The sequence below is a fragment of the Siphateles boraxobius genome, unplaced genomic scaffold, assembly GCF_051911475.1.
Source record: "Siphateles boraxobius isolate OS27281-9 unplaced genomic scaffold, OSU_SipBor_1 41, whole genome shotgun sequence".
NCBI lineage: Eukaryota > Metazoa > Chordata > Actinopteri > Cypriniformes > Leuciscidae > Siphateles > Siphateles boraxobius.
The window spans coordinates 34,094,703-34,122,344 of record NW_027509042.1 but is presented as its reverse complement, the minus strand read 5'-3'; the positions used below and the strand labels follow the sequence as shown (position 1 = coordinate 34,122,344).

Below are 27,642 nucleotides of genomic sequence, written 5' to 3'. Positions count from 1 at the left end.
TGACTCTGATCTTAAATTTTATAAGTAAAATAGAAAATAATACAACAATCGCTAAATCAAAACCAGTTCTTTATCTTACTGATCTTTAAAAAAGTGATCCATGCCTCGATTATTATAATGTTTCATTTCTAGGTATTTGTCGATCTTTATCTTTACGTCTACAGCATGTTCAAAATGCAGCAGCCAGGTTGCTAATAAATACAAGAGAGACTGGCCTCCAGTCTTGGCCTCTCTTTGGTTGCCTGTCAAGCAGCGAACAGAATTCAAGGAGTTGATGTATGTTTTTAAAGCTCTACACAGCTTGGCCCCAGTTTATAATTCAAAGCTTATCAATACTTACTGCTTCTCAAAATCCCTTAGATGGAATAATCAGCTGCTTTTGGATATTCCGCGGACTCGGTCAAAATGTAAGGGTGATTAAGCTTTTGCTGTTGCTGCCCCTAGGTTGTGGAATGGGTTACTACTGTACTTAAGGTCATTAACATTGATGTACATGTTCAAGTTGCATTTAAAAACTGACTTGTTTTCAATAGCTTATAGTAACTTAGACTCTTCTGCTGTCTTTTACCTTCGTATTTGTTTTAACCATCTTACTTTCCCTTTTATTATTCAGCACTTTGGTAAACCTTGCCATTTCTTTAAAGTGCTTTATAAATAAATTTGATTTAACAAACTCCAAGTACACAAAATGTCTTGGTTACGTATGTAACCCTCGTTGCCTGAGGAGGGAACAGAGACGTTATGTCAGTGACTGACGAATGGGGTTTCGCTTAGAAAGCCTAACACCTTCATGTTCTTACAAAACGAGCCAATGGCAAGGAAATGCCATGGGTCTGCGGAATTTGCATAGCGTAACTCCGCCATACCTCGTGGGTATATAAGGAAGTACACTGGCAATATGCCGAGCTGTTACCTGCTGAGGAGCCAAGCCTGACCTCAGGCAGTTCCAGCGGTACAGCGGAAGTGGCAGGGTGACGTAACGTCTCCATTCCCTCCTATGGGAACGAGGGTTACATACGTCACCGAGACGTTCCCTTTCGTTCAGTCACTCAGAGTTACGTCAGTGACTGACGAATGGGGTTCTTAGTGTAAATCACGCCACCTCGGCTGTTTTCCAGTGTCCAGCGTAAGTCTGAGCTCCCTGTCGTGAGACTAGCAAGGACAAACGACTCCTACTTAGCACAGGAATACCAAGGTACACTGGGAATCATATCTCAGTGGAAATATGGAGCAAAATGCCTGCCCGAAGGGAGGACTTACAGAATACACATATGACCCGCAAGCGCGCTGCATATGGAGAACACTGGGGTATCCAGCCCGCAGTGTGGAATCTTTCAACCCCAGGAGTGGAAAGGTGGCTTGCCAAAGGAAAGACATACGCTCAGAGAGGCTTACAGTGGAAATACACCCGTGGGGGTCGCCGAACGGGGGAACCATGCACATTGAGGCACCTAGCCAACACGAAAGCTGCCGCAGGCATAACTCTGGCGTTGACTTCAACAGTGCTGGAACTCAGGGCTTCTTGGAGAAACTCATCTGAGGAGAATATCGCACATATCCAGTCCGAGGAGTGGAATGGCGAGCAAGCGATGACACCGAGCGGGTCCTATTACCAGCCACTGGGGGCGAGTACATGAGAGGACACTTGCTCCACTCGGAGATCGTAGAATCTCTTGAGTGTATTGGGTATCACCCAGCCTGCAGCTCTGCAGATGTATGTTAGCGAGGCGCCATGCACTAGAGCCCAAGAGGAAGCCGCACTCTGGTGGGAGTGTGCCTTCACGCCAAGGGGACATGGTCGACCTTGCTGCTGGTATGCCAAAGCAATGGCGTCCACTATCCAGTGAGACAACCTTTGCTTGGAGTGAGCCTTTCACTTCAGCTTCCCACCATAACAGACAAAGAGCTGGTCTGAGGTCCTGAAACGCGCGTTCTGTCTACGTAAGCACGGAGGGCGCATACTGGACAGAGCAGTGCCAAGGCTGGGTCTGCCTCCTCCGAGGGCAGCGCGTGCAGGTTCACCACCTGATCCCTGAAAGGAGTGGTGGGAACCTTGGGCACGTATCCAGGCCGGGGTCTCAGGATCACATGAGAGTTAGCCAGCCCGAATTCCAGGCCCACTTTGTCAACCGAAAATGCCTGCAAGTCCCCTACCCTCTTGATCGAGGCCAAAGCCCCCAGGAGCGCTGTCTTCATAGACAGAGCTTAAGCTCCACTGATCGCAACGGATCAAAGGGAGCTCTCTGCAGGGCAGATAACACCACTGCGAGGTACCAAGAGGGTACAAGAGGATTTAGTCTCCTCGCTCCTCTAAGGAACCTGATGACCAGGTCATGCTTCCGGAAAGACTTACCTTCAACTGCATCGTGATGTGCGGCGATAGCGGCAACATACACTTAGAGGGTGGAGAGAGACAGCCTTCGCTCCAACACATCTTGCAGGAAGGAAAGCACAACACTGATTGGGCATTTCCTGAGGTCTTCTCGGCGAGAAGAGCACCAATGACGAAGAGGTTCTACTTCAGAGCATAGGCGTGTCTCGTGGACAAGGCTCTAGTTGAAGTGATGGTAGCCACTACCGGAGGTGGTAGTGTACTCAAACCTGCCGCGTCCCATCTAGGAGCCCTTCAGGTTTCATAGATCGGGACGTGGGTGCCAGAGGGTGCCCCGTCTCTGAGAAAGGAGGTCATTCCTCAGAGGAATTGGCAAGGGAGGGGCTGTCGCGAGGAGCACCACTTTGGAGAACCAATACCGGGTGGGCCAATGAGGCGCAACCAAAAGGACCTGCTCCTCGTCCTCCCTGATCTTGCACAGGACTCTTGCACAGGTGCAAGAAGGTTCACTGGGGGAAACGCATATTTGCGGAGTCCACACGGACGGCTGTGCGCCAGTGCATCCGTGCAGAACGTGCCCTTGGTAGGGGAATAAAACAGGCTGCAATGGGAGGAGTCGTGGGAGGCAACCAGATCTACCTGTGCATCGCCAAACTCTTCCCAAATCAGCTAAACCATCTGGGGATGGAGTCTCCATTCCCCAGGAAGTGGCTGAAACGGTGAGAGCTCGTCGGCTGCACGGTTCAACTCTCCCGAGATGAGAATGGCTCGAAGCGACCTCAGATGCTTTTGACTCCATATGAGGAGGTGGCGGGCGAGTTGCGACATATGTAGACCACCTTGTGGGTTGATGTATGCTACTGTCGCCGTGTTGTCTGAAAGGACTAGTACGTGTTGGTCCTTGAGCAATGCACGGAAGCGGTGCAGAGCCAAACGTACTGCCAGCAACTCGAGGCAATTGACATGCCGAAGGATCTGGGGTCCTGTCCAGGAGCCCGCAGCAGAATGACCATTGCACATGGCACCCTAGCCCGTGGTGGAGGCATCTGTTGAGACAACAACATGACTGGAAACTAAGTCTAAGGGCACTCCGGCCAGTAGAAAGCTGAGGTTCGTCCACAGGGTGAAGGTCTGACGGCAGGCCGGAGTGACTGGTACTCTAAGCGTGCCTGGTTGCCATGCCCACCTCGGGACTCGATCACAAGGCCAGTGCTGAAGCGGTCTCATATGAAGCAGCCCGAGCGGTGTGGCTGCCGCGGCGGATGCCATATGTCCCAGGAGCCTCTGAAATAACTTCAGTGGAACCGCACTCTTGCCCTCGAAATTGTCTCAGGCAAGTCAGCAGTGACTGCGCGCGCTCACTGGTATGCCTGCCCTCGAAAGCACACCGTAGGAACGGTCTGTGTGAAAGATTCTCCCCTGGCCCCCGGGAAGGAGTTGCCCTGCTACCACCTCCTCTACAGAACTGAAGCCCATCTCTGAGCTGTCCGCGTCAGGAGAGCCACTTTGCCCCACGGCGCGGCACGGGTGAAGGCTGCTGCTGGGGCGGAGCGGGAGCCGTAGGAGGGCGCCCTCGGCGGCGAACAGGCTGAGACGACTAAGCCTGTGGCTGGGTGGAGGCAGCATCTGGCCGCCAAGGCAGTATGTGTTTGATGGCCTCAGTCTGTTTCTGGGCAGTCAAGAACTCTTGGGCGAAGTCCAAGTTTTGAGCCGCCAAAAAGGCCAGCCTGGGATATGGAGGAGTTGAGGAAAAGGGTTCACTCAGACTCTCGCATATTGGCCAGGTTGAGCCAAAGGGGTCTCTCCTAGACCACTGCTGTGGACATCACCTGACCAAGGGAGCGTGAGGTCACCCTCATCGCGCGTGGTCGGTAGTGGCACACAGCTCATTCAAGAGCCCTTGGTCAGCTCCACCCTCGTGCATATCCCTGAGCATCCTGGCCAGCATTCACCAGGGAGAATCCCAGTGTACCCTTTAGCCACGGCCCCGTCAAGGGTAGAGAAGATGGGGTGGTGATGGCGCAGTGGATAAGACACATGCCTTTGGTGTGAGAGACCCGTGTTCGAATCCACTGTGAGACACCAATGTGTCCTTGAGCAAGACACTTAACCCCTAGTTGCTCTAGAGGCGTGCGACCTCTGAATATAGCAATTGTATGTCGTTTTGGATAAAAGCGTCAGCTAAATGAATAAATGTAAATGTAGAGAAGGCGGAGGAGGTCGCTGAACAATCACGGGAAGACAATGGGGACTTCCATGATTTCGTGACCTCCTCATGCACCTCCAGGAAGAATGCTTTGACATAAATGTAATGTATGAACAAACATAATAGTATGAAATGGAGTGGCAGCTTTCTTTGGGTTTTGACCTATTTGTCATTGGGAACTATTTTGTCAACAAGCTAGTTTGTACTTTATACCTGCTCCAGGGTCCATGAGACATGAGAGGCGGTGATGTCATAATTTCCTGGAAGCACCTTGAGAAAAGAATACCTGTAAAACAAGCAAGATAGATAGGGTAACATGTTTTTGTCTATTTGTTAATGGAGTATTTGTGCAGTAAAAATCTGCAAATTATTTTGAATTGAAAAGTTAAAGAGAGAAACTTGGGGTAAAATGACCCCCCATGGCATATTGTGTCTGCCATGGGGTGTCATTTTACCTGGTATTTTTATTGTTAAATTAATATATCATTTTATGTCATGGATATATTATTTTTAATCATTTCAAGAATTCATTGCATACTTCAAACAATTACTCATAATGTTTTTAAACAATAATTTATCTCAATCTATAGACCAGTGGAGTGAAATCTGAACTGAATCCAATTTCTCAGTCTATAGCTATAATGACACCTTAACTTAAAATAATCTACATGCAATAGTGTAAATCAGAAGTATCAAAAAAGATACTCAAAAACAAAAAAGAAGGATCAAAGTTTAATATTTCGCTGCATTCAAACTTTAACTTGCAAATTCGCATGATGTTAAATGATCTAGGGATTACGGGGTGTTTTCTTGGCTCAATTATTATGTTCAATTTAGTTTTTAGACAAATTGGTGCAGAGCGGGACAATATTAAGCCTATTGTGTCAGAAGAACTTTTTCAGGATCAGTGTCTAGTCAGACCGTGGCTTACCGGTTTATGAAAAAAAAAAAAAGAATAAAAAATTCTACTCACTGGCCTCCAGCTTGGGTCAGGACACTCTGAGGAACATAATCTTCTCCTGCTTTTCTCAAACTAACTTCAACGCCAGCAGGCCCCAACAAATACCCTTTACTCAAGACCTGAATGAGTGAAGAAAATTAGCAGATTTTTTTTTTTACCTTACTAAAAACTGAATTACAAAGTCAGATGTACAGAATTTCAACTTACAGTTCCCAGGACTGAAAACCCTGTAAAAACGAAGTTGATGTCTTGTTCTTTAGTGCAAATGTCAGTAATTCCATCCACATGTAAGTCCACAGTTGTTGGTTCTGCATACAGATAATGTATAACATAATACATCACAGGTGAATAGTAAACACAAGTTACAGAGCAGATTTAAGAGTATACATGAACTTGAATTATTGAAGACTGAATTATTCACGATTTTATCGCATGAAATAATATCGATATCTTACCAAAGCTCCATCCAGACGGTGGTTCTATCTTTAGAACAAAATCCCCCTGTAAAAATTGGTAGTCCCGATTAGTGCAAACATACACATAAGCTACGATCATGAACTTTGAGCTGCAGATTAATTGTCATACAGATAATTGTGAATAATGATTTAATTCTGTTTTGTTAATGTTTTGTTCAGTTTGTACAAAATTCTGCTGTTAGAATCCTTACTAGGACCAATACAAAGGATCTTATCACTCCTATCTTATCCTTACACTGGCTCCCTCTCAGGTTTCATGTTGATTTTAAAATTCTCATGCTTAGCTTGAAGGCTTTGCATGGTTTGGCTCCTCAATATTTGTCAGAGCTCTTAACCCCCTACAGCTCAACGCTTGATCTCCCCTCCTCCAAAGCTGATCTTTTAACTGTTCTGCTAACTCGTTTGAGATCTATGGGTGATAGAATTTTGCTTCTTTTGCTCCAAAACTTTGGAACTCTCTGCTTTCTGAGATTAGGCAAGCGGAATCTCAGTGTTTTTAAATCTTCCCTTAAAATTATTTTTAAGGGAAGCTTTTATTTGATTACTTTATTACTGTTTTAATTTATACTGTTTTGATAAAATGTTTTTATTTTGTATTGTGTATCTGAATGCATTTCTCTTTTATGAATGCATTTCTTTTATATGATTGTATTTATCCTTAATTTATCTTATTCTTATAAAAGGCACTATAAAAATAAAGTTTATTATTATTGTTTTATTTATATACAGGTCCTTCTCAAAAAATTAGCATATTGTGATAAAGTTCATTATTTTCCATAATGTAATGATAAAAATTAAACTTTCATATATTTTAGATTCATTGCACACCAACTGAAATATTTCCGGTCTTTTATTGTTTTAATACTGATGATTTTGGCATACAGCTCATGAAAACTCAAAATGCCTATCTCAAAAAATTAGCATATCATGAAAAGGGTCTCTAAACGAGCTATTAACCTAATCATCTGAATCAACTAATTAACTCTAAACAACTGCAAAAGATTCCAGAGGCTTTTAAAAACTCCCAGCCTGTTTCATTACTCAAAACCGCAATCATGGGTAAGACTGCCGACCTGACTGCTGTCCAGAAGGCCATCATTGACACCCTCAAGCAAGAGGGTAAGACACAGAAAGAAATTTCTGAACAAATAGGCTGTTCCCAGAGTGCTGTATCAAGGCACCTCAGTGGGAAGTCTGTGGGAAGGAAAAAGTGTGGCAAAAAACGCTGCACAACGAGAAGAGGTGACCGGACCCTGAGGAAAATTGTGGAGAAGGACCGATTCCAGACCTTGGGGGACCTGCGGAAGCAGTGGACTGAGTCTGGAGTAGAAATATCCAGAGCCACCGTGCACAGGCGTGTGCAGGAAATGGGCTACAGGTGCCACATTCCCCAGGTCAAGCCACTTTTGAACCAGAAACAGGGGCAGAAGCACCTGACCTGGGCTACGGAGAAGCAGCACTGGACTGTTGCTCAGTGGTCCAAAGTACTTTTTTCGGATGAAAGCAAATTTTGCATGTCATGCGGAAATCAGGGTGCCAGAGTCTGGAGGAAGATTGGGGAGAAGGAAATGCCAAAATGCCTGAAGTCCAGTGTCAAGTACCCACATTCAGTGATGGTCTGGGGTGCCATGTCAGCTGCTGGTGTTGGTCCACTGTGTTTTATCAAGGGCAGGGTCATCTGCTGAAAAGCTTTATGGAGATGAAGATTTCATTTTTCAGCACGACCTGGCACCTGCTCACAGTGCCAAAACCACTGGTAAATGGTTTACTGACCATGGTATTACTGTGCTCAATTGGCCTGCCAACTCTCCTGACCTGAACCCCATAGAGAATCTGTGGGATATTGTGAAGAGAAAGTTGAGAGACGCAAGACCCAACACTCTGGATGAGCTTAAGGCCGCTATCGAAGCATACTGGGCCTCCAAAACACCTCAGCAGTGCCACAGGCTGATTGCCTCCATGCCACGCCGCATTGAAGCAGTCATTTCTGCAAAAGGATTCCCAACCAAGTATTGAGTGCATAACTGAACATAATTATTTGAAGGTTGACTTTTTTTGTATTAAAACACTTCTTTTATTGGTCGGATGAAATATGCTAATTTTTTGAGATAGGAATTTGGGGTTTTCATGAGCTGTATGCCAAATTCATCAGTATTAAAACAATAAAAGACCTGAAATATTTCAGTTGGTGTGCAATGAATCTAAATATATATGAAAGTTAAAATTTTATCATTATATTATGGAAAATAATGAACTTTATCACAATATGCTAATTTTTTCCGAAGGACCTGTATAATGTAGGCCTATATCATATATAATACATTCTTGGAATCATATATATTAATAAAAATTATAATAAATAGGCCCATTTGATCAAAATTAATTTGTGAAAATTAATAATATTTTATTTATATAATATTATATTATTATAATCAGGGGTGCACATAACTTTTTTGGTCTGGTTCACAATGGAGCACCTGGAGATGCTCCTTGGTACTCGCACTTTACGAGGCACACTTTTCCTACAAGCTGCCTAAATGTAAAATAACACCATTTGTTCACTGCAGAAATTAATCTTTTAAAACTGTAAAACTTTTAAAACTTGTCTTTGTTAAAATTGTATCTTGTTGTTTTTTATGAACATTAATGACAAAGTGACAGCAGCCTAATATTCCTGCTGTTGTCTAAGACCGAATGCGCGGACCGAATATACTGACACACATCCATCCGGTTTCTTTCTCAGCTGTTCACTTAAAGGGCACCTATTATGCCCCTTTTTACAAGATGTAATATTGGTCTCGGGTGTCCCCAGAATGTATTTGTAAAGTTTCAGCAAAAAATACCCCACAATTAATTTATTATAACCATTTGAAAATGTCATTTTTGGGGCCCGTTTTAAAAAGAGCTGTTTTGGTGTGTACCACCTTAAATGTAAATGAGCTGCATATCCCCGCCCAGCCTTTGGATGAGGGCGTAACTTGCAAACCTATGGCAATAAACAGTAGTTAGAAGCAGAATGGCTGACAGTGAGAGACCCGCTGTTTTGTATGGCATTCAGCCGTACATGTTTGAACCGGAATCAGACCCAGATGATGAAGAGACTCCGGCAGAAGAAACACAAATGGAATGGACCAGGACGTCCCGGAATGGTTATTTGATACATTTATGTACTTATAGAGTTGTAATCGCGTCCCCTTTGCAATTTTGGATGTGCAACACACACACACAGACACACACAAACTGTGATAACGTTGGCGCAATTTTTTTAAACTACAAACACAAATACTGTGATAACGTTTGCTACGTACAAACGAAATTACATTTATGTGATGTTTCTGTCTGCACGCCAATATCCCTCGTTCTACAGCTTCGTGTCGATGTGCTGGCCTTTGTATTAGTAATTTTGATGTCTTGTCTTTACAGAAAACATGCACAGTTTTTAATACAATATCTTTAAAAAATATATTTATAAACGTGTGGTTACACACTATACAAACAAGGTTTAAATTATATACACAGACATCCTACAACGACGACAACAACTTTAGACGCATTTGTTGTTGAATTGGCTGACATCGACTGAAATGACTATTTGCTCAAATATCATAAAATACACTTACTTCTACTGGAGGTGACGTTGGATCGCGAACAGTAGGCAACGATCCACACTTGAGGATTAACTTTGAAGCAAGACCTGCTTTGAATTGACCCTCGTTCACAAAACAGTCTGTCAGAAAATGATTTGCGCAAACATAAATTTATTTTGGAAGTTTAAGTGGCGCCTTTCCTTCCAAAATAAAATCCATCCACTGCGTTTTCAGTGGCTCTGATGTCGGAAGTAAGTGAAAACTACTACTTATTACATCCCACAACAGAACAGTTATGTTTCTTAGGAGACATTTTCGACAAGGCAGCACAAATCGTCAGAACACCGGCTGTCATTGAAACAATGGAGGATGGTGAACAGATCACCGAGGGCGGGGTCTATGCCAAAACCACAGTGTCAATCAAAGACATAACCGAGAGAATACTTGCAGAGACAGTTATTTTGACATAATTTTGTGTGTATGTGTCCGTTCAAGCGCAAGTAAACGCGAAAGAAGAATCAATTTGGTGTTCGAGCACTGTCTGAAATGCGCCTCTCTCTCCCTCTTTCTCTCTCTATCTGCGTGATAACAGCGCACGAGTCCCGATTTTCATCCCTTCTTCCACGTTTAAAATCGTTTTAATGTGTAAATTGGTAAGACAAAACATCCAAATGATAAACTTTCACTCTATGATGGTTAAACTTTAGCCTGGTCCCAACCGGACTCTCGTACATTTCATTTATACATAGAGTCTGGCACCGCTCCATTAACAAGCGTTAACTTCCTTGTAGGCGGGTACTCTAATGAAGTCTAAAACTATTGGATCTGCCCAGAGTCACTCTGGATCTGCCATAACCAAATCGCTAATGTTTGGTCGTGAGGTATGTCATGCGCGTACAACATCAAGGTCACCAACAAAACTAAGCAAAGATTTATCTTGCTCCGGCTTTAACTTCTTGATATTCGGCAGCGTTGCCACAACGGACCGAATGGCTGCGCTCGCATTTTTCTCCGCTGCCATTACTGAACTACAACTCAAAATAACGCACAGCATCAACTTCATTGTTCTCAGCCACTCCCTGATTGGCCCGGTAAAAAAATTGATCAGAGAAAACGTACTCGGTTACATACGTAACCACGGTTCTCTCTAGAAGAGGGAACAAGTATTTCGTAAGTTGCAATAAGGGTAAGGGTAAAGTCATCTTTTCTCGAGATATTGAAGTCAAAAATTATCCTTAATTTTGCATTTATTGTCAACGCAGTGCAGCAGCCAGCAGACCTAGAGCAGGCTATCTCGCGTGCTCATTGGCTGCCCTGCGGCAACTGCTGTAGCCTACCACTGAGCCTCGCGCGTGACGTCGCGACCTCTACGTGTCACAGACTGCCAGAATGGGGGTGGCTTAGTGTAGAAAAGCCAGGCTCGGGAAGCTGCATCACTGGTTTCATCAGCTGAAGCGAAAATCCCTTGTGGCGCCTGCACGGTCGGTTAATCAATACTCTTTCCCTCAACTAGAGAGAACCGAGGTTACGTATGTAACCGAGTACGTTCTCTTATGAGAGGTTCTCTCGTATTGCGTAAGTTGCTTACGCTACGGGAACCCATTGTCAACACCGTGCGCGCCCAGCATCCACTTCATGAGTCCCAGGGATTTCCCGGGGAACACAGATAAGTGGGAAACAGGTGGCCAGCAATGCGGGCCAGCACATGTTATAAGCACATACAGAGTATACAGAGCAGCGTCGCTGGTCCATATAACTATTCACCATATATCGCAGCTCAACCAGGAGAGTTAAAGTTGCGTGAGAGTAGTCTGCGCATGATAAATCTGGGCAGGACATACACACCGCTCACACTGACAGAAGTCTAGCCTGCAAGGCGGGAACTTCCAGGTTATAAAACCTAACAAATGTGGACGGAGAGGCCCAGCCTGCCGCCTCACAAATGTCTTGAATGGAAATTCCGCTGGACCAAGCCCACGACGAGGCCACGCCTCTGGTGGAATGCGCCCTGATGCCCAAAGGGCATTGCAGACCTTTAGACCTATAAGCGGATGCGATAGCTTCCACTATCAATCTGGACAGGCTCTGTTTTGAGACGGCAAGACCCTTGGTGCGCCCACCAAACGAGACAAAGAGCTGTTCTGAACGCCTGAAAGAGGCGGAGCGCGTAAAGTAAGCCCTCAGCGCCCTGACGGGGCAGAGGAGATTAACATCACCCTCACTATCGGATGCTGGCAGAGCCGATAGAGAAATAACCTGCGCTCTGGATGGGGATGCCAGATTGAGCCGCGGGCTTGAAAGAGGAGATCTCTCCTCACCGGAATAGGCCAAGGGGCTGTGTGAGACAGCCGCATCAGCTTTGGGAACCAGATTTGATTCTCCCAACGCAGGGCTATAAGGAGCACCGAGTGGCGCGTTTCCCTGATACTCTTGATTACCTGTGGTAACAGAGAGACCGGAGGGAAAGCATAAGTGGGAGGCTGGGCCAGCGCATCCTCGTTCTTTGAAAAGAACATCGGGCAATGAGCGTTGTCTTTTGACGCAAACAGGTCGACTTCGCTTTGCCGAAAAGGCGCCACAGTAACACCACAGGTGCAGGGACCATTCTCCTGGGGGAACGTAGTTCCTGGATAGCTAGTCTGGGCCGTCGTTCAGATGGCCTGGGACATGCACAGCTCTCAGCGAGCGCAGGAGGTACTGAGACCATACAAGAAGGCGTTCTGTCAGATGGCAGAGGCTTCTGGATCTGACAACGCCCTGATGGTTTATGTAGGACACCACAGACATGTTGTCTGAGCGGACTAGCACATGGTGGTCCTGTATGAACGGGAGGAAGCGCCTGAGCGAGAATGCTATCATTTCCAGACAGTTTATGTGGAAGCGACTTTCTCAGTCTGACCACAGGCCAAAGACCGGTCTGCCCTTTGAAGACGGCGCCCCAACCTAAGTAGGAGGCGTCGGTCGAGATGACCTTTCGGTGTGAGACAGCTCCCATTGTCACTCCCCGCTGGTACCAGTCGGCCGCTAACCAGGGCTGCAAAGCCAAAACGCAGCTCTGAGTCACTCTGATCTGTCTGCAGCCTGAAATCCAAGCCTGGTGAGGCACTTGGGCGTTCAGCCAGCATTGTCGCGGGTGCATGCGCAGCAGGCCATTCAGCCCAGCATCCTCTGGAATGTTTTCAGAGAAGCGATGCTGCCCTCCTGGAAAGATGCGGCCAGGTGTCGAACACGGCGCGCGCGCTGTGTTGATAGACGGGCCGTCATAGCCACATAGTCCAGTTCTATTCCTAGAAAGGAAACTGACTGACTGGGCACTAATGGGCTCTTGGTCCAATTGACCGTGAGGCTAGGGCTGCAACAACTAATCGATAAAATCGATTATAATCGATTATGAAAATCGTTGTCAACGAATGTCATTATTGATTAGTTGGTCTGCTTACGTCACGGGGAGCGTTTACTGGTACGCACACACACGCAAGGTCTCTCTCCCTCAGGCGCTCTGCCGAGCGCGCGCGCTACACGGTTTGGAGCATAGACAGTAAAAGAAGGTTTGGAGCAGTCTCTTCTGTCTCGCATGCGCGCTCTTGCTTGCGCGCTCTAGATTTCCATAGTAGATTTCGGGAGTTTGAACTAATTCGCGGGCATCAGGGAGCCGCAATCAATATGCGGGAGACTCCCGGGACTTCCGGGATCTTGGGATGTCTGTATTTTGTCTCGAGCATCAGGTTGCGCAATCAGTTCGCTCGCAACGTAAGTGATGGATTAAAATAGCGCTACCGCAGAAATAGGTTAAATTAAAACGGTCTTTACAAAGCGAAGCACTAAATATAAAGGCAGTTAATAACAGCAGTAGTAAAATATTGTTTTTTAGTCACTGTACTCAGTGGTTTTCAGCGAATGCTTGTGCACTAATGCATAATTTCTCCTGTCCTTTACTCAAGCCTGTTAGCTTGCTGGGTAACGTTACCTCCATTCCGTTCTCTTTTTATAGCATTTGTCTACTAAGTTTTAATTGTTTTTCAAACGCGATCTACTGCGGCTCTACATTCACACAATTGTTTTCAGTCTTTCTATATTTATTTAATCAATTTATCCTTATATTATTCTTTTAGATATTATATATAATATATATTATATTCTTTATCCTTATATTCCTTATATATAATTAATTTTAAATAAAAATTAATGAATTATATATTTTAGATGTTTTTAGTTTGTTTTTAGTTCAGATATTCACATCTGAACAACATGTCTGTGTAAATTTGTTTTAACAAAAATTGTGTTAAAACATAATATGTTGGATATCATTTTTTTAACAATAATCATGTTTGTCAACTTGCCATCAGCAATTATCATTAAAAACAATGCAAATATTGATATTAGTAAAACTCAATGTGTGGCTTTTGCACTTTTTAAAGTACACTTTTACACATAAATACCCTGATTTACGGTTTTATTTAGTTATAATAAAAAAAAAATCTAATTTAATTTCTATCCGATTAATCGATTAATCGAAAAAATAATCGTCTGATTAATCGATTATCAAAATAATCGTTAGTTGCAGCCCTACGTGAGGCCCAGGCTTTCCAGATGGCTGAGAAGCACTGTTCTGTGAGATAACAGTTCCATCTCTGAATGTGCTAAAATCAGCCAATCGTCCAAATAGTTCAGAAATCGCAGCCCTTTTACTCTCAAGGGGGACGAGAGCCGCGTCCATGCACTTCGTAAATGTACGGGGTGCCAAAGACAGGCTGAACAGGAGGACGGTGTACTGATATGCCCGACCATCGAAGGCGAATCTCAAGAATGGCCTCTAACGGGGGATTATCGGAATCTGAAAGTATGCATCTTTCAGATCGAGAGAGATAAACCAGTCCCTCGGGCGAACTTGCGCGAGGATTTGTCTGGTCGTGAGCATTTTGAACGGCCGTCTCATGAGAGCTTTGTTTAAATATCTCAGATCTAAGATAGGTCTTAGAGCTCCGTCCTTCTTGGGTATGAGAAAATAGCTTACTCTCTCAAAGCGTAGGGTTTAGTCCTTGTGTGTAGGGGTGAACACTGAGATGTGGGCACCTTTTCTACACTTATGACACCATCGGCCTGAGCCGGATAACCAGACATTATACCCTTCTTTGTGATGCGCTAGCAGCACCGGGCGTTTATTAGTAAGCGTGAGCGTTCGTAAGCGGGCACGTAACTTACATTCATAGCCATGGGCAGAATAGCCTCCGGGTTCCGATCGCATGAAACAGAGGTATGGGCGCGGCGCGTGCGCCCTCGGTGCATGAATACGGCGGCTCGCTGACAGCAAAGGCTGGCTGTTTCACAAGTGACGTCCCGGTTGCTTTGAACGGGGAAGGTTTTGAGATAACTTTGTGATGCGCGACCTGTGGCGAGCGTTTACTAGTAAGCGTGAGCACTCATAAGCGGGCACGTAACTTACATTCGTAACCTGACCGATATGAGGTTGTTTTGGCAATGTGACAGAGCGGGCAGAGAGTAGGCGTGAGCACATTTCCTACATCTAGCACTCGAGCGGCATTTGCCAGCTTTATGAGAGTGGGCTCTGTTAGTGTAAGAGACACGGGGGTATCGTGCTTGAGTGTAGGAGTGAACACTGAGATGTGGGCACATTTTCTACACTTAGAGCACCACGGCATGAGCCGGATAGCCAGACGTTGTAATCTTGAGACTTTGCAGGCGAGCGGGTTGCATTACCGGCTCATTGGCTGCCGAATACATCGCTGCAGTAGCCTTTCTAAGGGGACTGACAGGGCGAGATGTTTCAATGGTGGTCCGGCCGCGGCGGGACTCAACCGTCTTTTGAGAGATTTTTCTGGGTCGCCGAAGCAATGCCGTTTGTGTGCAGGTGAGTGGGTTGCATTACCGGCTCGTTGGCTACCGAATACACCGCTATTAGCAGTAGCCTTTGAGGGCGGGGCGGGGTGACAGTATCCACAGTGAAAGCCTCGAGTCGAGCCCGCAGGGTCGACAGCGGAAGCGCTTCAGAGTGCACGCAGCCTCCCGAATCCAGGGCGAGGACTGTGTGTCCCGGGCCCAGGCAGAGAGCGCAGATCACATGGCGGTCTCCCGCGCTGGGCGGGGCTCTGCACGAGTCGCAGCAGCGAACACTCACAGAAAGCAATAGCACTAAAAGGATACTCGTCGCCGGATGGCGTAGCAGGAACGGAAGGCTGAAGGCGGCGAAGACGACCGGCTTCCTGAGGCTCTTTCCTCTGAGTGCTGGTCGCTGGTTTCAACGGTGGCGGCTTCTCGCAGAGTCCAGCGATGGGGAGAGCTTCGCTGAAGATGATGAAATCAATGATGCAGCTTCCGAGCCTGGCTTTCATACACTAAGCCACCCCCATTCTGGCGGGCTGTGATGCGTAGAGGTCGCAAAGCTCCCTCATTGGGCTTGACGTCACGTGCAAGGCTCAGTGGTAGGCTGCAGCAGTTGCCGCAGGGCAGCCAATGAGTACGCGAGATAGCCTGCTCTAGGTCTGCTGGCTGTTGCACTGCGTTGACAATAAATGTAAAATTAGGGATAATTTTTGGCTTCAATATCTCCAGAAAAGATGACTTTACCCGTAGCGTAAGCAACTTACGCAATATGAGAGAACCTCTCATAAGAGAACCAAAGACTCCAGCTCAATTTTCATTTTCCTTCAGTACTAGGTCTGGAATTGTGCTGAAGTACGTAGGAGGGCGGAGCCAGGCTAGTTAAACTTAGCAGTTAATCCGTGAATCACATGCATGCCGAACCGTGGGGCCTGGTCCGTACAGATCACAGATCAACTGCGATCCGATGCACTAGGGCTGGATGATTAATTGAAAAATAATCGAAACCGAAATTCAAAGCCTATAACCGACGTAATTTTACCATGTCGGTTATTTCGGTTTTTTAATCCTATTAATATTTCCGTCCACTGTGTGTTAATGTACTTTCCCCTTAAAACATATTACCGCGTGTGTAGTCACGTAACTCCGCCCCGTCCAGTCTGCGACATTGAAGCAACATGAGCCCCTTACACACAGCGCGTTGATCCCTGGAAATTGCCAGAACAAACACCTTCAGTGTGAACGCAAACACGACCCGGGATTGATGCCAGGTTGGGGACATAGTATCATTGCCGTGTTCAGTCCCGGAACGTGCGCTGTGTGAACAAAAGCCGTAATGAATGTCGTAATGATGGCGCTAGGCCGGGATCGTTCGCCAGCGTGAAACGGTTCGTAATGCGCTAGTTTATGATCGAATCAGAGAAAAAAATGCACAAGCGTAGTTTCTCGAGAGAAATCGCAGCTCATAAGCAAACTATAGACGCCACTGGGACATCTCACGTGTCTTTGCGGGTTGTGTGTGTCTGTGTGAACGCACTCTCTTGATTCCGGAAAATCACTGGCAGTGTGAATGAACCAACGAACCCGGGTCAAATCCCGGGCCACTTTATCCGTGTATTTTCCGGAATCTGTGTGATAGGGAACTCAAACACTGAGTCAACTCAGCAACAGGAGCCGCTTGTACCAGAGAAAAAGAGAGAGACTGACAAACGCCCAGCAACAAGTGCCTCCACTCAACAAAGCAGGTTTCGATAACACAAGCATTTACAAATGCTACACAATATGAAAAGGATTAGTTTTTTTAGTTTTATACAAGTTATATTTTACTTTTAAGATGGCAATATTTACAATAATTTATTTTGCTTACAAAAAGAACTATTTTCTACATTTTGAGGAAACTTTCTTTTTACATTAAAACTTAATTACTTTTTTATTAGATGTTTTTATTTCAAGCATTGTATGCTTTGTTTGATTCAATTGTTTGAAATATTTAATAAGTAAGCATTATAAGCTATCTGTGTGTTTCCTTATTTTAGAATCACAAAGATAGGATTATGCATTCTTTCATTCAAAAAAATAACCGTTAACATATTTACAGTATAAGCCTTGCCAGTGACACATGAGAAAGATTTTTTTTTAATAATCGTTCAATAATCGTAATCGAGGTAACTTGTTCGATTAATCGAGATTATGATTTTAGCCAAAATCATCCAGCCCTACGATGCACCCCTAATCATTAATGAACACATTTATCATCTTGATTGCTATCTTACAGAGATGGGGAAAAAACGTACTCCAGCAAGTAAACGTGTCCCTGTCCCCAAAAATTCCCTCCACGTTTTCTGCTGCGCATTCTTTATTTTACCACGCATGCGCACCAGTTATGTTCACCCCTGATTATATTGTTATATTATATGATTAAACCCACAAACCTTCAAGGAAGACTTTTGACTCTTTGTGTTTTTTTTTACATGTTGATGCTCATCCAAGTCAATGATGCTGGAAAGTGGAACCACTTCTGGATAAATTGAGAATCACAATATTTTTGTTTAAAAGAGAGATCACGATTCGGAACAGACACCTAAACAAAACAACATGTAATTAACGTACTCGGTTACTAACGTAACCTCGGTTCTCTCTAGAGAGGGAACAAGTACTGCGTAATATCTTACGCTATGGGGAAAACCTCTTTTCCACGAGATATTGAAGCCAAAAATTTTGAATTAATGTAAAACGTTGTGCAGCAGCATGCAGACATAGGCAAGACAGCTTGTGCGCCTATTGGCTGCACTGCGGCAACAGCAGCAGCCTATCGAGAGTGGCCCTGCGTGAAACATATCCAATGGGGGCATTTCACACCCACTTCGTCACGTCCCGCCAGAAAGGACGTGGTCTTGCCCTATAAATATAGCTCGATTAGGCTGGTACACTGGTTTTCATTGCCAAAGCGAACCAGAGCTGTGTATGCACGGCAAGATACGAAGTACTCGTGCCTTCTCTAGAGAGAACAGAGGTTACGTTAGTAACCGAGTACGTTCTATTACGAGAGTATCTCTCGTACTGCGTAATATCTTACGCTGTGGGGAACAAAACGCCGTGCGTACTGTATCCGACACCAAAGTCCCAAGGGCAGTAGCTCAGGGCTCATATAGTGCATAATCACCATAGACTCACAAAGAGTCGGAGAAGAGAGGCTGCAAGCATCATTCCCCACGAAATAGCATCCTACAGGAGCTAGTTATGTTAACAATGTTTCAAACAGACAGGGTGAACGTGTTCAGCCTGAACTGGGCAATAGTACGGGTTATTCACCACCCATGGAGCTGTTTTATCGCTCAGTGAGCGATGCACAAGCAAAACTCAGCATCTGGGCCGGCAAAGCGGGGCAGATAGCACTGAATTCTATACCGACAGAAGCTTGGCTTGTAAGGCGGGAACCTCTAGGTTATAAAACCTTATAAATGTAGACGGCGAGGCCCAGCCCGTGGCCGTACAGATATCTTGCAGGGTAACCCCACTATACCACGCCCACAACGAGACCACACCTCTCGTGGAGTGCGCTCTGACACCCAAAGGACACTGCAGGCCCTTAGAAGTGTAAGCCACTGCTATACCCATGCCTTGATTTGAGTATGACTTTTGAGTCATAAGGCCCAAACTCCATACATGACGCGCTTACTGAAAGCGCTTGTAAGTCCCCTGTGCGCTTCACTGAAGCGAGAGCCAAAAGAAACACCGTTTTGAAAGACAGATGCTTCATGTCTGACAAATGGATTGGCTCGAACGGGGCACCTTTCATGGCTTCCAAAATCGTAGAAAGGTCCCACACCGGGACTGAAGGAGGTCTGGGAGGGTTCAGCCTCCGAGCTCCCTTGAGGAATCGCGCGACTAGGTAGTTTTTCCCCAGTGACTGGCCAGACACAGGTTTTGTAAACATTGCTATGGCCGCCACGTACACTTTGAGCGTGGATGGGGTCCTGCCCTTATCCAGCAGCTCTTGGAAGAAGGAGAGTACTTCCTTGACACCGCAGTCTACGGGTGAAAAGCCCTGAGCTTGACACCAGGCAGATAACACAGACCATTTCGAGGAATAGAGCCGTCTAGTAGACGGGGCCCTCGCCTGCGTGATCGTGTTTAACACTCCCTCCGGGAGGTTAGAGGGTACCCGTTGATGGCCCATGCATTAAGGGACCATAGTTGCACATTTGGCGAGAATGCCAAATCGAGCACTTGGCCTGAGAGAGGAGGTCTTTCCTCAACGGTATTGGCCACGGGGCAGTGCAGGTCAGCCGCACAGGACTGGGAACCAAGTCTGGTTTGTCCAGAGCGGAGCCACAAGCAGCACTGGGCATCCGTTTTCCCTGATTCGTTCCAGCACTTGAGGCAGGAGCCAGACGGGGGGGAAAAGCATAGAGGGGACAGCGGGGCCAGACGTGGGCCAGCGCGTCCTTGCTCTTGGAGAAATATTTCGGACAGTGAGCGTTCTCTAGGGACGCGAACAGGTCCACCTGCGCTCTGCCGAATGTCTCCCACAGCAGTTGGATCTTCTGTGGGTGCAGCGACCATTCCCCTGCTGGGACATTGTCTCTGGACAGTCTGTCTGGTCCCAGATTCAGGTGATCAGGCACATGCGCTGCTTTCAGTGAAAGCAGGTTGTGCTGAGCCCAGACCAGGAGGCGTTCCGTTAGCCTGTAAAGGTTTCGTGACTTGATGCTGCCCTGGCGAATTATGTATGCCACCACTGACATGTTGTCCGACCGGACCAAGACGTGGTGACCCTCTATCTGGGGACAGAAGCGCCGTAGCGCGTTGTCGACTGCCATCATCTCCAGACAGTTTATGTGTAGGAGCTTTTCCCGTTCTGACCACTGGCCAAAGAACGATCTGCCCTCGAGCAGCGCTCCCCATCCTGAGGTGGAGGCGTCCGTGGACACAACCTTCACACTCGAGGGAGTCCCCAGACTCACACCTGACTGATACCAGCCGGTTATCTTCCAAGGTTCCAAAGCTGAAACGCATTTCAGATCGACCCGGAGGTGAAACCGACCAGCGGTCCATGCCCTGGGCGGGACTCGTGATTTCAGCCACAGCTGCAGTGGGCGCATGCGAAGCAGACCCAGCTGGAGCACTGAAGCTGCTGAGGCCATGAGGCCCAGCACTTTCTGAAACCTTTTGAGCTGGACTATCGAGCCGCGGCGGAAGGATTTCACGGCGTGCTGAATGTCCAGTTCGCGCTCTGGCGACAGACGCGCTGTCATGGACAGCGAGTCCAGCACTGTTCCCAGAAAATAAATTTTCTGGCTGGGAGACAGCGAGCTCTTCGCCCAATTGACTGTGAGACCCAGATTCTCGAGATGCTCGAGTAATGTGGCCCTGTGTTCTATGAGCTCTGATTGTGATCGAGCTAGAATCAGCCAATCGTCCAAGTAGTTCAAAATTTGCATGCCCTGGAGTCTCAGGGGTGCGAGAGCCGCGTCCATGCACTTCGTAAATGTACGGGGTGCCAGGGACAGGCCGAACGGCAGGACTTTGTATTGGTATGCCTGGCCCTCGAAGGCGAATCTCAAGAATCGTCTGTGACGTGACGCTATTTGTATTTGAAAATAAGCGTCTTTCGGATCAATTGACATAAACCAGTCCTCCTGGCGAACTTGCGCGAGGATTTCCCTGGTTGTAATCATTCTGAACTGGCGCTTCGTGAGCGCTTTGTTTAGCTGTCGCAGATCTAGAATGGGTCTGAGACCCCCGTCTTTTTTCGGTACCAGAAAATACCTGCTGTATAGCCCCCCCTTCGATCTGAGCCTGAGATAAAGGTTCTATAGCCCCTTTGCTCAGTAGTTTCGCTATCTCGGCTTGAAGTAGATGAGATGCTTCGTTTCTTACCGTCGTTTCGACTCGCGTTGCGCAACAGCAGGGGCGTCGAGTGAACTGCAGCGAATAGCCTCTTTTTATAATATTCAGCACCCACTTCGATACCCCGGGAAGCTTTGCCCACGCATCTGCGTAAAAAGCTAGAGGTAGAATGAAATCTGGGCTCTGGCCGCAGCATAGCGGCGGGCGGAGAGCTCCGGTGCGCTGAGAAACAGACACCGTGTTTGCAGTGTGCGAGGCGGGGGAGCGCTGATCACAGCGGGCAGCCCGACCGCCCTTAAAACTAATCTTTGATCACCAAAATTACATACGAAATTACATTACAATCCTGCTTCATACGGATTAGCCTACATAAGCAGAGAGTACCCCATTTCTTATCGATTTGAATTTTTTTTTTTTAAGTAGACATTTCAAGCTTTCTATACGTTTTCAGGTCAGTGAGGCAAGTAGCTTATACGCTGAGTTTCGGTTCATTTACTAGACGCGCTCCAGTTCATGCGTGGGCGCCTCCGTATCCTATTATATTGATATCTTATTTATATCATTTCTTATTTATTAAATCCAGCCAATTTGTTGATGAAACATAGATTGAAATTAAGATACAATTTTTACAAAACGAAATTCACTTTAAAGAATGGCTTTCTACAAAACAAAACTTAATTAAGTGGTCAGAATCATGTCTGACCCACTCCAAATGTCTCCTGATATATACATCTTATGAGCCCATCTCATGCGTATCCTTTTTCATATAATCAACATAGATGAAATAAAAAAAAAGAAATTTATATTATATAAAACAAATATGACATTTTTGAGTAATATCTACTTAATATAAGTTATATTTACTTAATACACTCCGCTTTGCATGCATGTGTGCGTGCATATGGGGGAGGGGTGCGATTTTCAAATCATAATCGAATAATACCCAGCGATCTTCAAATATTATTTTTGCTAGAAATGCCAATCCCTTCTAATGAGCATCAAACTACTCCAATTTGTTCTTTTAAGAGTTTCAATTTGTTCTTTTAAGAGTTTAAATAAATAATTTATTTATTTAATTTTTGTTCTGCTCAGACTTGTATTGGACAAGGTTTAAGTTACATCAGACTGCTCTATTTTAGGTGATTAAATGTTTATGTTGTCCTCCAAAGTTTACTATTGGACAATGTTTAATTAAACCTTGTGGGCTGCATCAGACTGCTCCATTTTGTTCGTATTTATCTTTGTCTTATATTAAGTATATTAAGCATCGGTATCGGGATTGGTATCGGCCGATCACCATGACAAGAAATCGGCTATCGGTATCAGCTGCAAAATTCCTGATCTGAGCATCCCTAACACAGGCATATACTATAACTTGTCGACTAGCAGTCCCACAGACATAAAGCCTACAGGCGTAGCAACATATTATGTCCATGTATATATTATAACAGATAGTGAGCGCTTTAAAACTGCAGTAAGCTAAATTAAGGAACACGCTTATGCTTTAAAACGTAAACAAAATGGAAAAGAGCACGGGTGTCGAGACGTGTTTACAAAAGTTGAACTTTTAAAGGGTCACTCCACCCATTTGCATTAAGATTTCCATTGTTAGAAATCCAGTCATATTATTGAATGGTCGTGCAACACTCTTTCATTTTCAACTGATACGAGAGAAATCCTCTATCTTTTTCACTTCCTCCTACAATGACGCAATAATCATCATTTTACTTCATTGTAGGAGGAAGTGTAAAAGGGGGGGATTTCTGTAAAGACTACAAGCACTAGTTCCCACCCTTTCAAACCCCCCCATAGGGAGTTGGACCTAATGCGCTAACAGACCTATCACAGATCAGTGCCAGTGCGTTTTATTTCACCGGCAGTTTTTGAAAATTGGACGAAGGTACTGAATACGCAGACGGATGCATTATGGAGGATCTGGATTTTGACGAACTTATGGTAGAAACGGATGTTCGTGGCTACCTTTATGAGCCACAGTATAGCGACGAGCAGCTGAGGGCTATGGAGGAACCGGAGGCGGCTGAAGCTGCTGTCACCACAGCAGATGCAGACGATCTGCCTGCCGCGGACGAGGGGCCCGCAATGGCTCGAGCAGGGGCAGATTGGTGGTGCCTGTGCTCTCACTATGCGCAAATGGACACAGAACAAGAGTCTGTCTGCTGCCGAGAATCAGCGGTGCCAATTTCTAATTGACGAAATTACGGAATCGGAGGATGATACGGACGTGTGTGTTGTTGCTCACCCGAGTTTCGCACCCCATATGGATAGCGGCGTCCTGGAGACCTACTTTAGAATACCTAAGGTCAACTGGCACGACAGCCAAAGCCTACAGAGTCGATGATCGTCTTTCTGTAAAGTAAGTTTATTTTCATTTTGTTAACAAGCTAACATGGCAGGTCCATTGCACAAATATCTTTCAGTTATGCTAGCTACTGTGGTACGGAGTAGTGGGAGTGGCCTGCGGAGCTGAGCAATGCAATGCACTATGGGGATTGATGTCTACAATCCACAAGCACTAAAAAGTCATTTTCTGCCTTTTATCGGCCAAGAAGGTCCCAAATTAGAAATTTATGATACTATTCTACTACATATATGACCCACTTTCAATACATATTCATGTCTCCACCGGTGGAATGACCCTTTAACTTGACACGGCATTTTAAAACATGGCGCGAGAAACTGAAAAAGCAGAAGAGATGCAATAACGGTCAAAGACGCTTGTTTAACGCATTAATCTATGCGTTTAGATCTAAAACAACCTTTTCTCTTTATTTTTTTCCATCACCAGACTAGCCAGGGCTAACAAAGTGGAAGAACTTCAATTAAAATCTATATTATCTTTATATTCTCAAAAAGATCAGGGTAGCCCACGTTAGATACCCACCAATAGCAGATTACAAAAGGGAAAATGTTTCTCTTATCTTCTGAACTATTCGGAGATGTGCCAAAAGTCTGCAGCATTTTTCTTCATATTTAATATGATCGTTGTTGAATAGGAGCTTGTAATTGTGATAGCGAGTGCAATTGTCTCCTCCACCATTAAAACCATTGTAGGCACATTTACAACATTTATTACCCCCCTTTTTTTAGTTTTTTTTTACATTTTTTTTTTTTTAATTAGGAGCACAAGTGCTCTGAATAAAAAAAGTTACCGTAGCGCCCTAATGTGAATAATTATCATACAGTATTATACATGTTTGGTATCATTTGAAATGTCTCAGTGCGACTGGTACAAAGGTTTCATTCTACACAGAAGTAAACCAAAAGGTAATAAGGTTAAGAGTTTAAAGATAACTTCCTAACAGAAAATTCACATTGTTAGCAAATGTTTTCATGTGAAAGATGTCTCTGTCTCGGTCTGTGTATTTAAAGAAAGAGCACAAGAGGCTTAGCTCGATTTGTAATGAGATCGGCCCATAATGCTGAGTGTCTTTCAGACACTCAGCATTATGTATTTCTTGAGTCAGGTACAATTTTTACTCTTGATCTCTGAGCATTTGATGTTATTGTATTGATTATCTTTGAACTGCATGATAAATTTACCTGAGATAATAAATGGTTACGTTTGAATTTGTACTGTATTACTCTGAAATTATTTACTTTAGTAGATTACATTGTATCCACTGTTACCGCAAATCTGCGTCAGATTAGTAATGGACTAGATTACAGTTTTGAGTGGAGCATAGGGCACACCAACTCCGATTTTAGAGTTCCGGCTAATATTTGCCACTAATTCAAGTGCACTTGGTTGTAAAGGCTAAAAGGGAATTTCTGTTTAGGACAGCAAACTGCTGATCGACCAACCTAAATTGGGTGAGTCTTACCTCTGTTTAATGTAATGTTACTTTAGTCAAGTGTACGTGGGAAAACATGGCATGACAAAACCAAAGGTACTATCAGAGAAGTATATTGGTCCGCTTATATCTGTAGTAGTGATCATGACCTCTGTCTAAAGAAAGCATTAATTTAATTCAAGTGTATACAATCGATGGGGCTATACAACATCTTTGTGTAAGCGTGAATGGGACCGTCCCTGTCTGCCTTGGTGCTGCTGCTGCTGTTGAGTTGGTTTGCATCTGTAAGCTTCGAATATCTTTCTGTTTTGAATCATTTACTATCTTTCCCTGTTTTTTATACTGCTAAATATAACTTACTCAACATAACATATTAACCTGACATCGCTAGCTTCAATCTAAATCGTTGCTAGCACAAAACGCTAGTAATTCGCTAGCCTGTTAGCGTGCTATCCGTGCGCTCTATTTATTTTCGCCCGCGCCTTTTACAAGTCGATCAACAACTGTTGTGAGGCCATCCTTAAAAATATTTTGGTTTGCTGTAACAGCAAAAAAAAAAAAAAAAAGGGTTGGTAGGTAGGTCTATATTTTTTTTTCAAGATTCAATGTAAAAAAAAAAGTACAATTTTGGTCATGGTGATTCTGTAGGTATGAATTGAAACACTTGCATTGAAGTAATAGCGAATATTAAAAAGCATTTGGTTAACAGAAAAGACATTGTTATTTTCCAACATCCTACAAGTTCTGTGTACTGTATTGATCTATCCACCTAAAACACATTTTTGGTTAAAAAAAAAAAAGGCCAGTGGTGGTGGCTCACTTTGAAAATTCAATTTAAAAGAAACCACTTTGATTTTAGGGTCAAATTGTAGCACGTCCTCACTAGTTTGAGTTTCCTCCACCAACATTTTAGTGGGTTCCTTTAGGTCAGTCGACACGATCACCGTTAGACAGGGGAGAAGGGAGGGGAAAAGATCTGGGCATAGTTTTTCCAAGTTGTCAATCCGCGTTCATGAGTCCGCTAGGGCTGGGCGATAAATCGATTTTATCGATTAACTCGAATGTGTAGTTTACGCCGATTTTTTTAATGAAAATCGGTTTTCTCTTTAACAACCGCCGACGCTCCCATCTGGGCTCCCGTAGTTCCGACCGGGCTTAGCGCTTGCCATGATAGAGATACACAAACAACATGGCAAATGAGCAGGACCGCAGCAGCAGAAGCACACCCCCGTTAAACATTTACAAGCTGAATCTGCAGGGCCGCCAACTCTCTCGAGTTCACTGTGAGAGACGCAATTTTGTCACTTTTTACACGCTCTCACGCCACACATCCATTTTCTCACGCAGCTGACGTAAGAGGAGCTGACGTGTTATCTGGTGCGCCCGAGCTTAGTTTACAGTCTGAGGGAGACGCACGCTGTAAACAAATCAATCTTTGCAAACATGTCTAAGGATTTCGACACAGGGGAAGACTTGCATTTTTTTTTAACCAGACATATTTATTTGAACCCGAATACACGGACACACCAGATAACACGTCAGCAGCGTCTTACGTCAGCAGCGTCACTGGCCTCGTGAACACGGATTGACAACACAACCGGAAGAGAATACAATGCTGAATAAAGTCATCATTTTTTTAATTTTTGGAACAAAATGTATTTTTGATGCTTCAAAAAATTCTAACTAGCCCCCTGAGGTCACGTGGACTACTTTGATGATGTCTTTATTGCCTTTCTGGACAAGGGCAGTATACCATACATAGATTTTCAATGGAGGGACAGAAAACTCTCGGACTAAATCTAAAATATCTTAAACTGTGTTCCGAAGATGAACGGAGGTCTTACGGGCTTGGAACGACATGAGGGTGAGTCATTAATGACATAATTTTCATTTTTGGGTGAACTAACCCTTTAACGCAAGTATACAACCGGCAAGTCGGTCGGGCTAAAAGGGAAAAAAAATAAAAATTGGGTCGGTCCTAAATTGACAGGGTCGGTTGGGTTACGGCAAACAAGAATATTTTTAAGGATGGCCTGAGTAGGATCAGTCAACAAACATGGTGAGTCATGTCATCTTCTCCACTTATTGTCACTTGCACTTCATGTAACATGTATAGCATAGCCTTCTCTGTCAGCACAGGATTTACATGTTGTAAGACTGGAAAAACTCTAAGGACTTTAAGAGAGGGCCACTCTCTGAGAAAACAAAGGAAATTAACATTTGAACTCCCCCTCATGCACTATTGAGACGAAGGTCTCACCTCCCTCATCCTAATCTACATTTCTCTCCCCCATTCTTCATCCTGGCAGAGATCTCCCAAACTCACACAAGAATCTAAATGGTTTAATGTGAATGATTTTCATCAAGGTTTATACATGTTTGGTATTATTTGAAATGTCTCGGTGCAACTGGTACAAATGTCTCATTCTCAAAGAAGTAAAACAAAAGGTAATAAGGTTTTTAAGAGTTTAGGAATAACTGGCACACAAAGGAATGTGGTCTCTAGGCACTCCCAAAGGTGTAAATTCATGAATGCTAATTTCCACTATTCTTAGCAGATGGTCAACTTCTACCCCC

The 27,642-nt window shown here is 44.8% G+C and overlaps 1 protein-coding gene across 1 annotated transcript in view; it reads right to left on the bottom strand.

Annotated features, from left to right (window-relative positions):
* nomo (nodal modulator) overlaps positions 1–27,642 on the bottom strand; it is a 74,898-nt gene that overhangs the window by 37,038 nt on the left and 10,218 nt on the right. Inside the window, exons 3-6 of the mRNA XM_077199207.1 lie at positions 5,955–6,000; positions 5,707–5,807; positions 5,512–5,618; positions 4,752–4,824 (exon numbers count right to left, since the gene is read on the bottom strand). Coding sequence (XP_077055322.1) covers positions 4,752–4,824; positions 5,512–5,618; positions 5,707–5,807; positions 5,955–6,000 — 327 coding nt within the window. The remainder of the gene's footprint in view (positions 1–4,751; positions 4,825–5,511; positions 5,619–5,706; positions 5,808–5,954; positions 6,001–27,642) is intronic.